Source organism: Sphaerodactylus townsendi, linkage group LG01 (genome assembly GCF_021028975.2).
Source record: "Sphaerodactylus townsendi isolate TG3544 linkage group LG01, MPM_Stown_v2.3, whole genome shotgun sequence".
In the NCBI taxonomy this organism is placed as follows: Eukaryota; Metazoa; Chordata; class Lepidosauria; order Squamata; family Sphaerodactylidae; genus Sphaerodactylus; species Sphaerodactylus townsendi.
In genome coordinates, this window is record NC_059425.1 from 37,882,832 (window position 1) to 37,896,433 (window position 13,602).

The 13,602-nt window shown below is 41.6% G+C and overlaps 1 protein-coding gene across 6 annotated transcripts in view; it reads right to left on the minus strand.

The window, feature by feature from the left end:
• The window catches only part of CCDC85A (coiled-coil domain containing 85A), a 357,640-nt gene that overhangs the window by 92,836 nt on the left and 251,202 nt on the right, over positions 1 to 13,602 (minus strand). Inside the window, exon 4 of one of the 6 annotated variants that reach the window (XM_048518134.1) lies at positions 8,615 to 8,737. The exons of 4 other annotated variants lie outside the window; for them this stretch is intronic. In XM_048518134.1, the coding sequence (XP_048374091.1) occupies positions 8,615 to 8,737 (123 nt within the window). Of the gene's footprint in view, positions 1 to 8,614; positions 8,738 to 13,602 lie in introns of those variants that run through there. One more of the 6 variants, XM_048518200.1, reaches the window with a different exon arrangement.

Below are 13,602 nucleotides of genomic sequence, written 5' to 3' on the forward strand. Positions count from 1 at the left end.
CTGATGTCTGTAGTAGAGCAACTATTGGCCTATAGAGTCCAGTTTAGGTGATTCAGTTCGTCTTGAAGGAGGAGGGGCTCGCAGATTATTATTTTTTGCACTATCCACCAGAGTTTTTATTGTGCTTCTTTTTTTTGTCCTGGGTGATGATTGGAGTTTTTGTGTAGATATCTATCAGTGTGTGAAGATTTTCTGTAGACTGTGTGGCCCAATTGTTGGTTGGGTTTGCAGATGACTAATTCCACTGAACACATGCAAATTATACTTGCAAATTACACTTAACACTTTTAACAAATGCAAATGGTTCTTTCTCCCACCATGGGCATTTCACAGGTATGTACTCCACTGACTGAATTGGAGGTTGGGTGGTGGAATAGGAATTCTAATCCCTATTGTTTTCCAACGTCTTGGTGGAAGCTTGACTGGAGGAAGGTCTGTGCCATACCTCCTTAGATATCACTTCAATACCCTTAATTAAAAGGTGGACAATTGACCCAATGTCAGTGCAGTATAACACACTCAAAATTGGATCTGGTTGGATTTCCTGGGACCATGCGCTGGAGGTCTTCTCTCAACATGGATTGCCATCACCTCTGGAACACTGAGGCTTATCGCTGATGCATCCCCAACCCAATTCTTGAGTTTGTCACTCGGAAGTCTCCTGTTTACATTGATCACCATTGTACTCTCAACGCTGAACTTCTCTGGTTCCATCTTGCCCATCTCTTCAATATTGTCCATTGGATTGTCCACCTGGATGGAGTCCATGTTGCCATCATGGTTGGAGTTATCAATGTCAAAGCTCAGATCCAACATTTGACTGAGAGGTATTTATAACCTTTTTTTTTTTTGGTCCTTCTTAACTGAGGACTCCAAAGCAGCTCATTTGGCTGCCAAAGCTGAGTAAAAAGGCAGTCCAGGCAGAATAGTAATGACTGAAGCAACCAAAGGCGCATGAGCCTTCGAAAGATAGTCCCACAAGAGTCTCCACCAAAGTGAGAGACTTTTCCCACAATGTAGCCCTAAGCCTTGAAGCTCATTCATGTCTGGATTTGGGAGTAAAAAGATGCCTGGATGGACAAGTATTGGAGACATGCGTCTTAACAAGACAAAAAAAAGATATTCTTCATTCTCATAGTTCTGGGCCATCTTTGTTCCACCCTTGAAATGTTTTCTGAACAACACCATTCCAACAAAGAAAAAGAATCCTGAGAAAAAAGTTGAAGTGCTGAGCTAAAGACTGTCCTCTCTCCACAGTGGCAAAGAGACATGATGATGAAATGTCAGTGTTCTTGCACAAGAGCACTCTTCTGATATTACATACTCATTCTTGTAGAGTCCTTACGCAAGCACTTAATTGTGGTGGATGTACTGACTGTGCTGATTTCTACAATGACTCTTGTATAAGCAGTAATAAGTAATAATGGTCATTACATTTACTGCAACTGATAAAAGTATAGGCATTTAGGTGGCTCAAAAAGAATTAAAAGAAGTATAAAGGATTTGACTCCTGACCAAAATCTTCTACTTCAAGATAATATAAGCTGTTAGGGGCTTATGAAGGTCAATTTCTGCTCCCATCTGTTTTTCCCTTCCCTCACCTCCTTTGATTGAATGTGGTTAGAGGAACCCACTGGCCACGCCTCCAGCACATTAGCAGAACAGCAACAGTTAGAAACCCTTATGGCAAAGTATCATTAAAGAAAGGGGTAGGAACCAGAAAGGAGAAACCCACATCTACAGTGCTGTGGATAGGGCAATTCAAGTGGGGTATATACTGTCAGATGGCCAAAGCACAAAAGAGTCTCCATAGTAGGGAGTCAAGTGCATGGGAAGAAAGTACAAAAGTACACTGGAAATGGCTCACAATAATTGCTGCGGCAGTAAGAGCCTTCACACAGACAACTATCCAGGATGGTTCCATAGAGTTGATTCCACTTTGATTTGGAACAACTTAGGTTTATGGACCCTAAAGTTTACTGAAAATGTTCACATGTACCACTAGCCTCTTGAAGTATTTCAAGACCAATTCACTGCTAGGTTCCAGTTAGTTTAGTGGGCAGTAGATTGATGATGAATGCATTTGAATACATTTTCAGTGATTCTTTATTGTAAAATACTGTGATGATTTATACAATGATATCCAGTTGTTAAGCACTATGGTGCACTTGAACTTATCAAATAACACACCTGATAATTGTTTTACTTTTGAGTAATATTTTATTTTCAAGGTTTAACAGCTATTGCTGTGGGCCATTTTCCATGTAATTTTGTATTTCCTTGCTGTTTACACTGACAACCCCCCCCCCTTATTCATCATGAAGAATGCCATAAAAGAGCAGCTAGAAGGGAGCTAGAATTGGTGGGACACTGTAGGGATGCAAGAAGTGGGGAAATTACTTCCCAACCCAGCCCAAAACCCAGCCGAAGGCTATTTTGTAGCTGTGAGACATTGAAATAGTGTTTCAGTAACCTCTGCTGCCTTCCTCTTTTTGTGTCTGCTATATATGTAGACATTTGACAAAGCCCATAGACCATAAGCCCATTTCCAGCCTGCTGGGTCCTGCAGCCTTCACAACCCTTCCAGTCCAGGCCCGACTATACTGACTCTCAACTGCTTTCAACATTCTGAGCCTTATAGAACATAATCAGCCCTTACTGGGTCATTCTGGTGTTCTTATTTTTAATTTCAAAAGTCCTATATACTTTCCTGCATACCTGATATACTGAAAACTTCAACTGTATCTGTATTTGACCTGTTCTGCTCAGCTGAATATCCTTTTCATGCAACAGGTGCAACAGCAACTGTACGGCTATTTCTTCTTATCTGCTCTTGTGTAGAACATGTCTTCACTGTACCCATTTGTCAAAATAGAAAAGAGCATCCTTATGTTGTGTTGCTAGGGGTACTGATACTGAGACAAGCGACTTCTACAAAACTGCTCATTATTCAAGCACATCTCCCAACAACCAGTTTTCTGCTCAGTGAGCAATAGAAAATATTTACCCAAGTAGATAATGCTGATGCGGCAAGAAAGTGAGAGTTGACACTTTCAATTGCCTTGATTTCCATGAGAAGTGATGTCCTTTAGCTGACGGGAAGGGACACACTGCACAAAATCTGAGTGCACAGATTGAAAGGCTGCCACTGCTGTGAGTCAAATATATCTTTTCTCTTCACGTGTCCAGTAGTTATTTGCACAGGAACAATTACACATGAATGTAAAAAATGCTTCAGAAGTTTTTAAAATGATACTTGGTATAGGGGTGGTCTTAGCCAATGGGCATTGGGGCACTTGCCGCAGCCCCCACACTAGAAGGTGCTCTAACCACCCTCAGCCCTGTCCCTGAGGAAAGGGAGGAGAAAAATAGCAGATTCCAGGTGCCACTCACACTTTCCCCATCTGGAGCTTGGGCAGAAGGCTTGTGGTGGCAGATGCAGTTCTTGTCAACCTCACATGGGGTGAAGGCCACTCTTTCATTGGTCTGGGGCTGGGGAAGGACAGTGGAGGAGTGGCAGTGTTTCTGGGGCCCTATCTGGGACATGTGCCTGGGGCCCCATCATTACTAAGAATAGACCTGACTATTCAAATTCAGCACTGTGTTTACCTATCACTGCATGACTTCCACTTAATTGTGGAGATATCAGGTTTGTCTGCCAGAACCCTGTATTATGATCAGATTTCTTTAACTACAATATGATAGGCAAATTGTTCTATTCAAGGAGGGTAGGATTCAATATCTCTTTTGGCCATGATAGTTAACAGAAATACCATATGCAGAGTCATTATATCTCCAAATATACAATGCTGGAGGCAAACAACAATGCAGAGCAGTTTCTTTCATGCCTACTTGCACATTTTCTGGAGGCATTTGGCTAGTCCCTGGTGAAAACTGAATGCTGGACCCTTGGTCTGATCAAACAGGCTTTTCCTATGGTCTAATGCTAAGGCGATGTCATGCTTGCAGAGAGATATAGCTGGTTACTGAAACATGCTATCAGGCTGTTTCCCCCAAGGAGGTTCTCAGACCTAAGAATCAACTACTTGCTATGATATACAGACAATGACAGGCAGATCCACTGAAATCATTATGTAGCTTTTGTTGAATTGTACTAAGCTGGTTGGAGCTTACTTTTTCATGGCTTTAATTATTTGTCCTTTTAAAAGGGAGGTTGAGAATTGCACAGACTGGGGATAGTCGGGTGGAGGGTCTATTTCACTCTAAATATTGACTTGGATGACACAGAGGTTATGTTTGAATGAAAGATGGGGATGATTTCTGCTGATTTGCCCCTCCCACAGCAAAACCCAATTCCTCACCCCCAGTTCCTGGGAAACCCCTTTACTCTAGTAGCAGCATTTTGGGCTACAGCAGGACAGGGAAGTTGAACTGTACAAGGAAAACTCTGTACAAGGAAAACTCCATTATATCCAAGCTGCATATGTGTGGTAGAGGGGCACAGGAGTTTAATCCACAAAAGCAAAGGCAATAACTCGAATAATGTATAAACTGTGTATAATCTGTAGCTAGGATTGTTGTATGCTCAGGATAGCTATATGTTCACCTTCTGTTCGAACACTTTTACATCTAAGCATGCGTATTCTGAACTTATAAGGGTATATTAATGTTTTTGGTTGCAGATGCAAAACAAGCTTTATGTTAATGCTAAAATGCATATTTTTGTTTCCCCTCTTAATGCTCCTCGGTCAGGAAAATGTAGATAAACACAGTGACCTTAGTGGAACAGAAAAAATGCTGCCGTCAGGGAAATGTGCAATGCAGGTTTTTCATGCACTTCATTTTGTATTCTCTCTTCAAAGGCCAAAATCATATTCAGAGAAACATTATGAATTTTTAAAAATGCTGACAATATGCTGTGAATATATTTTAATATGTAAATGAGACCAATTACCCTTTATTTCTCCTGTAGTGTGGAATTACTGACTTTAGGAGAATGTGATCATTGCAAACAATTCCACATCCTCACATATTTAGGGAATTTATTCACAAAAGGATACATATCACTCACATATGAAAGGGGCAAAAACAGATATCATACTGAGAATTGTGTGATAGCATTCCCAAATATTTTTTTCTTCTTGTGCAGGACCTTGATTGAGATTAGGACCCTGCTACAGAGGATTTAACCCTCCTGCTAGGTGAGTTTTCCTTATCTGAGAAGGCACCACACTTTTTCCCATTTCAACTACCAACTTGCTTACAATTACAGAAGATTACTGTCCCAACTTGTCCAGTGTCATGCACTTGTGCTCGCCCACATTTAAACCAACTTAACCATGCAAACCAACAAAGTCAGTGGAAGGCAATCTCTTCAAGAGGTGAGGGATTAAGGGTCACTAGCCTATTTGAGGTGAAGGAAAATCCCATCACAGTTCCAAATCTGATCAGTCAGGAACATACATCAAGGGCTGGACCATGTTATATAAAAAACAGAATGCTGGCAAGTATATTGTATCCTGCAACACCATCAGGAAAACCAGGGCTAAAGTGAAACTAGGGATACTGGGCTCTCTCCTGGAAGCCTATTTGCCCACTGGTGTCCAGGGAGTGGATTGCTAGAGCACTTAGGTTTAGACTCTCTAGCATTTTACATATTGACATTCCATTTTATAAAAAAAACCTGTGATAAAACCATAGAGTTTTTGTAAATGCTAGGGGGTACACAGATGCCATTTCTGATTTTTACTGGAAAGAATGTAAATGCACCAGCACAATGCAGGTGCTCTAGATCCAACAGTGCAATTTCTCACAGAGGTTACTAGCTGAGGCCTGAATACCCTAGGTGGAACGTGATTTTGCTACTCCCAAACTACTCCCACCAGAACATAATCATGGTGCCTTTCTTATGCACTCTAATAGGTGGTATAGCAAAGCACTTCAGAGGCCAAGCAGTAGGATTCTCTGCTGAGGATTGGAAAATTGGTGGAAATTTAGGGGTGGGGCTTAGCTAGGGAGGGCAGAGTATAATGACAGCCATTTTCACCAGGGGACATCATCTCCATCATCTAGAGCAGTGATTCTCAACCTGTGGGTCACGAACGACCCTAAGACTCTCTGCATCAGTGTTCTCCATCTGTAAAATGGATAAATGTTAGGGTTGGGGGTCACCACAACATGAGGAACTGTATTAAAGGGTCGCAGCATTAGGAAGGTTGAGAACCACTAATCTAGAGCTCAGTTATAATTCTGGGTGACTTCCAATCCTCCCTGGAAGTTGACACCCCTAGAAAACAGAGCAAAATGAAGTATCTTGTTCACATCCCACTACAGTCATGGAGTCACTGGGTGGCAGAAGACACTTGCCATTCTTCAACCTCCTCATTGCAACCTTCTGTGTTACCTCAAGGGACACTAATACAAACTACTTTTTTTTTGCTCTGAAGTTTGTGATTCTATTTCCTTATGTGTGATTTTATTTTAAAAAGCAACTGTGCAGAGAGGTATGTTTGAATTGGAGTTCAGGCGAAGGGGTAACTCTTCTACTGCATTCTAGGCATTTGCCCAGCACTTCAGAACTGTATTAGCTTTGGCAGAGAAAAAGACAGGTTCCTAGTATTGTACCAGTGCCTACTCCAGACAGGATGATGTGGGGGGGGGCATAGATATAAAGGGAAACAGCACTGGTGAGACCCTCCAGCCCACCATTTTGACCCAGCCCAAATGAGGAGGCCCTTCTGCTTCTTTCTGAGGTCAAAGCATGCATCAGGAGATCCAGTCACTGATTATCTCCCATAAGAAAATATATATTTAGCCTTTGTTTGACAGGTCAGCCACTAAATGAAAGGTTGTAGTGTGGCATTTGTATGCAAGGAGCAAGGATCCTGGGAAAGGAAAGGTTGGGAACCAGGACACAGCGGATGTGTGCAGGATGAATTCTTTTTTATTATACTGTTGAATATTTTATCAGACTATGAAAGATTTAACACATTTACAGAATATATTGGAGAACAACTCTCCAGAAATGTCCTTTGTCTGTTTCACTGAAAACTGTAATTAGATAAGTTGTAACCCCACAACCTGCAAGACAAGTTCTTCCGAATCCAGCCATCTGGAAGAGCAATGCATTACATTTCATGGAAGAAGGGAAAAGCTGTCCCACACCTTTATGGAGTCCTATAAGTGCTCTCTGTGGTGGACAAAGGGTCATTTTGTAAAGCACAGTGGTCATCTTTGTTTGGTTCAAAGTATAATAACTATATATCTCTGAAAGGCACTAAGTCATGCCATAGCAGAAAAAGACAACTAAAATGACAAAGGACTTCAAGTACCTTCCCAAGAAAAAAATTCAGACACAAGGAGTTTTCAGTGATCCAGATTAATGTTTCCAAATGTGAAAGGCCTCCCAAAATGCACCCCCACCCTGTTCAAGGAAGAAAATGTATCCCTAGGAAGAGGAATAGGGAGGCAAGGAAATCACACTATCTGGGTGGAAGTTCTTGTGCCTGTAGAAATATTAGTCTGGATCCAACATTACAGAACATTATGAACAGAATGACAAATGAGAATTTCATTCTATAAGAACCAACATGGTGCAGTGATTAGAAAGTCAGACCTGGACTGAGTCCTACTCTGGTATGACTCTCACTGGGTCACTTTGGCCCAGTCCCTCCCACCCTGATCTAGCTCACAAGACCGCTGTGAAGATAAACTGGGAAAGGGAGAATCATATACTTTGCCCTGAACTCCTTGAACAAGAAGGTAGAGAAAAATACAATAGGATTTCCAGTAGAATTAGTAGGAGTTTCAGGGCAGACAAAATGAAGTGTTTCTTCATACAGCTTAAACTTATGGAGTTAGTCAACTGTAACAAGACAAGACAAAGTTGCAGTTACCTGTAACTATTGTTCACAGAGTTACTTCTGGGCAGGCATGCATAGGGGCTGTGCAGCTGGAAAACTGACTAGAAGGCTTCCAGTAGCCTTTGGGTGTTTGGAATGCTCTCCCCTCTCCCACCCAGAGACAAGAGTGGCTCCCACAGAAGGGAAAGGAAGGAGGGATATGTGTCTGCACAGAAGGTACTCAATAAAATTTACAGGTGGGTGCAACTTTATTTTCATTATTGTTTTTGGTATAGTCCTGCATGGGACAGTAACAAGTTCAGATGCATAACGGGGGGGGGGGGGGGGGGGAACAGGGAGGCTTGAGTCTCAGGTGCTCCTTGAGGGGGCCCAGAAAGACCCACCAACCTGGTTGAACTAGACAAGCCTCACTGCCGGGAAGTAAGTTAATTTTCATTTTAAAACAACCAGAGGCGGGAATGTGGTCCACGTCCGTCCCCCCTCCCCGCCACCACCAGAAAAAGGCTCTGGTTTCTTTAAAATTGTTTAACTTACTTTCAGGCAAGCGGCACAAGTGCAGCTTTTCGTACGTAGCATGGGCATACTGCACCTACTGGCACTTCAATGCAAGTGACATATGATAGCTGACACATGTGGAGAAACATGTGTGAAATGACAGTAGCACTGGTAGACTTTTTTTTTTGCTTTCCCTCTGAAATACATTGATGTTTTAGGTGCAATGGATCATGGATGGTCACAGAACACAAATGGGAGATCTGGCACATATGTGGCCACACAACAAGGCATGTTACCTTGAGGGCATTAACCATCACTTCAGGCTGCTGAGAAGGTGAGGAGGCCTGGTCACTGAAGCTAGCTGGAGGCCTTGGAGAGCAGAAATTCCCATCTGCCCCTGATGGCATCCTAACGGGACCCTTAGTAGAAAACCAAAAACTATTTAATAGTGAATTGAGCGCCATTCTAATCAAACAGAACAATTCCCCACCATCAATGTCCTCCCACCCCAGTTCAATTCCAGTTCCATTATGAGTACACCATTAATTCCTGCATCTTGTGCCCATGTATTACTGTCTTCTGAAAAAACTTATGATGCTGCTTTGTACTGATTCAGACCATCCATCCACCTTGCTGAGGACAGTCAAAATTGGTTTATCGAAGCTTTTTTCACAGATCTTTCCCAGTTTTACTTCCTAAGATGTTTTAAGTCTAGAGGTACTGTGTATCAAACCAGGGCAAAGCATATGGAGCAACAGGCCCTTCACTGAAGTGTCTCCACACAGAAGCTCCAAAAATGTTCTCATAATGGGATGGTGTTAAGGTTGGGGCCTCCCTCTAGAAAACTGAGTTCCACAAGATTCAATGGGATTTAAGTTTTACAGCAACTAAGCAGTTTCAGTTTTTTTTCTGTTCTCTGGATTAGAGTCCAGGGTTACATTGTCAAGAAAGCCAAAAGGACATATTAACCTAACATGGAAAGTAGTATCAACATTTGTAAACACACTGCAATGATAACGAGAGAAGCCATAATGGCCTTACAAAAGATATCCCAGTGCAAGCTAGCAGCATGGTGTGGAATGCTGCACATTTCTGGACCAGAACAGTTCAACTTCATACAATCCACTCAGAGCACCTAACAATGAGCTTCCTTGCAGTAAACAAATGGGTTGTTAAGCTGACTTGTCACAGAGCTGTCAGGGTTCTACCCTCTTTAGACCACAGGCTAAATGGGCCTCCGTACAAAAACACACAGAAAAGTAAGAAAATGCCAGAATTTAGAAAATGCTAGAATCTTGCATCTGGCCATGCTAGTTTTCTAAATGCAGGGAGTCTTATGTGGGTGGGCATGTGAGCAATATGAAGAACAGATTTACTTCTTCAGCAAGAAGTAGCCCTAGGGCTACATTGGGCACGATGCTGGGAGTTGATTTCTGGAAAATTCATTACTAAATCACAGAAGAGAGAGGGGGTCTGATTTGGATCAGCAGGGGCAGAGTTTTAATGCTTTCCCCTCTGTGCCATATTTCTGACAGCCACAGAGTCAATGGTAGCAAAAAATACTACAAATAACCAAACCTTCTGGTTGCATTTATAACTGGATTATTCAACAGGCACTATCCACACTCTTCCTTTTTGCTTAAAAGATTATCTTTCACATACTGAGGCTTAACCTGAGACGAGTAGCTTCATCTGTGGTAGCAGGTTAACATGAGAAGCATCTGGGATTTGGATAAAGCTATCAAGGATGCTGCCCAACACAAGACTGACCTGCATTAGAGCCAGCCACTGGAAGGTGGCAAGCCTATCAGCAGAGTCACCTGGCCACTTCAGATGTACACCAAAGGTACAAGAAGCATGGAGATGTGGAGAGGTCACAAAGGACTGCACTGGCAGGCCAAATCAGGGAAAAGAGGGAGGCTGGAAACTTAGGACATGACCTCTCATTTGCTCCTCAAATTTGCCCTACGTGAAAACAAGATGCTGACTAATGGTCTATATACCAACATTTACTAAGCTGTAGGTCTTGACCCAAAAGTGGTTAGTGAAGCCTGTGAACATGGGTCTCAGACTTTTGAGGTTATATTGATTTGTGCGTGATCTGCTTTCTTTTAAGTAGGTCACTATGACAAGTAAATTTAGACTTTTGGGTCACCATACCAAAAAGGTTAGGAACAACCAGTTGGTAAGATCTTCACACACCTTCTGGTCAGACTAATTTGACAGGCTTGTTTCCCTTCACTTTCCTTTAATGTAAAAAGTGCCCAATGTATAAATGCCTCATGAATGCACCATCATGTCATTTTGGACATTTCTACTTGCCAATTGCTTCCTTTTTTTACCAGTTTCTTGTCAGCCTCACTGAAAATAAGGCTCAAGATGTTTCCTGCAGTGTTTGAGGGAGTTCAAGGTGATGCTGCAGTTGCTGGGGCAACCTAATCCAGCTGCCTGCTTTGGCAAAAAGCTAAAAATACTCTTGCTGCAGCTTCACAGAATCAGTCCAGACACTGACAGCCACATCAGATTCTGGGGAGATGCCAGTGACCTATTCAGCCAGATTTGCTTTTTATCCCCCCCCCGCCCCCCCCCCCCAAAAAAAGAAGTCATCTCAGCTTTTGTCCTTCTTGGTCAAAATGTTAGAAAAGGAAAGAAACCACTGCTTGCAAGTCAATTGTCATTCTTTGAAAGGGTGGCAGAAATGAAACATAATTTCCATCTGGATTGCTGGAGTATCAGCTTTTACAGATGTTGATTATAATGAGGCAGACTGCACAAGCACATAGCCGGAACTTTGGTAAAGAGAGGGTCCTTATAAATCAAGACAAAATAGTAAAAATGTAAACATTCGTAATCTGTTTTTTAGCAAAATAATACAAATAAAATGAAGCTTTATTTCAATAAGTTTACTTGGAAGTAAGTCCCATTTTTAAATGGGGCTTATTCCAAGCAAGTGTTCTTAGGACCACAACCACAAAATAATTGTGAAGGGGTTGTAAACATCCCAGAATCTTATTCATCAGCCAGAACACAGGAAGGGATTTATTTGAACAGCTGGCTGGAATCCTGCCTTCATATTGTTTTAATAAGCACAAGATATGTTTACTATAAACAGACTAACCAAGTTGAAGGAGGTGACAGGGTACACAATTCAAGAGGCCCTGGCTCCTCCAGGTGGCCATGATCTAGTCAGGTAATTGGAGTTGGTTTTATGTGATGTTTATATTGGATCTAAAACGTGTGAACAGGGGCTAATTATTGTTTGCCACCTCTGATTGTAATGAAGCTAGGCTGTGGTTCCTGTTGAGATTCTAGCCCAGATGTAGAAGATATGCAAAATGGTTAATTATTTTTGAATAATTATTTGGCCAGGTGCACATCCCATGTGTACAGATACATATTGCTCACACTCAGATCCTGAATTTCTCCTGAAATATTGATCTTAATGTTTAGGTTTATATACATTTCATTTTGTGCATATCAACCCCCCAAAAATATTACATTCATACATGACTACCTGGTAAGACAGGCATTTGTAGGGGGACAGAAACACACAATCTCATATTAACCATTAGAGAGAAATTCAGGATAGAGTATCATACAAAATGGGGGTTTCTTTGAGGGGGTTTCTTTTGAGAGGGCTAGGAAGTGTTTTTAAAGATACTGGCACCAAAACTGTAGGGGAGCTGTCCTTTAAATAGCCCCCACATTTCAACCCAACTGTACGAAGAGTTCCAGTTTTATGGGAACCTGGACAAGATGAATCAGCCATCCATCATTGTTTCCTATAGATGGGGCAAGGGGGGCATTTAAAAATGTGCAACCTGAGAATCTCCCCCACAGAACCGTTGTTGCTGGCTAGTTCTAAGCCCAACTGAAGTAAAGCTCAAAAATTGGAACCTATGTAAAACCCAAGAATCAAAACCTACATAAAAGGTGAGAATCTCAATGTATACAAAACCCTTCCCAGGCTCTATTCCCAAATCTCCAGACATCTTAGAGTTGGCAACCATCATAGCATCCCTGACATGTAATTTAGCTGCAAAAACTATCAGCCAGGGGAGGGAAGAGATATGGGTCAGGAGGACCATGAAGCTACTGAAGGGGGGATTTAACTCTTTTCCTCTATACTAGTTTTCTAACTGGAAATATTCCCTCCCTCCCAGATCCAGAATTACCTGAATTATTTTCCTATGGGAGCTAACAGCAGACTGAGGTAGCAATTTTCAATCAGCGAAACGACACTTCTGCAGAAAGAAGAGTTACCCTTCTTCTCATCAATACAACCCCAATTCATATTGTTTGACCCAATTTCCTGCTCCTACAATCACTTTCTATGGCTATATTACACTTGGTAGATTCTGATCACTGGTCCTTGACATCATGTACTGTCTGGATCTCAGTTCCACACTTTTGTTTTTAAGAAATAAAATCAGTCATAGTTCACTGTAGCGTTATAATACAGAAATGCCAAATGTTGATGGAGCCACAAATGGTCCTCATTATTCCCTGATGTATTTATTTTATTTATTTATTCTTTGGATTTTTATACCGCCCCATCCCCAAGGTATCATTGCTGAAATTTAGTTTGGAAGGCTAGTGAAGGTTCAGTTTCTCCTTCCTTGGCTTGGATCTATTTGTCCTGTACAGGCCAACTGATGATGCAGTCCAGCTGAGATTAAAAGGCACCAGGTATGCATGACCCACTGAACCAGGAACTGATGGCCTAAACCAGATATACATTCTAATGGTCATCACAATGTCAGTGTGGTGTTGTGCTTAGGATCTTAGGCCCAGGTGTGAAATCCTCATTCTGCCATGGAAGCCTGCTGGGTGACCTTAGGCCAGTCACATCTCTTAACCTGACCTCTCTGACAAGATTGCTGTGAATGTAAAATAGTTGTTATTTTGGGACCCCATTGTGAGGGAAGGCGGGGAATAAATGAAGTAAATACAATATAAAGGAATAAATGAAATGCACATCTGCGTGTGGATGCTGTTTATCCACACTATTGCTTTCAATGGAGTTGCTTTCAAATTCTAACTCATGAAACTGTCAAGATCAGTATTGTCTACTCTCTCATCTAGAATTGTGTGATCTTTTATTTATTTATTTATTTATTTTTTCAACTTATATACCACTCAATCCCCGAAGGGCTCTGGGCAGTGAACAACATAACATTCAAATACAGATAAACATAAAATCAAATATAAGTTAATCTCTAAATAATATAAATTAAAATGCAGCAATTAATACATAACATAACAATGCCCTCAATATCCCTCT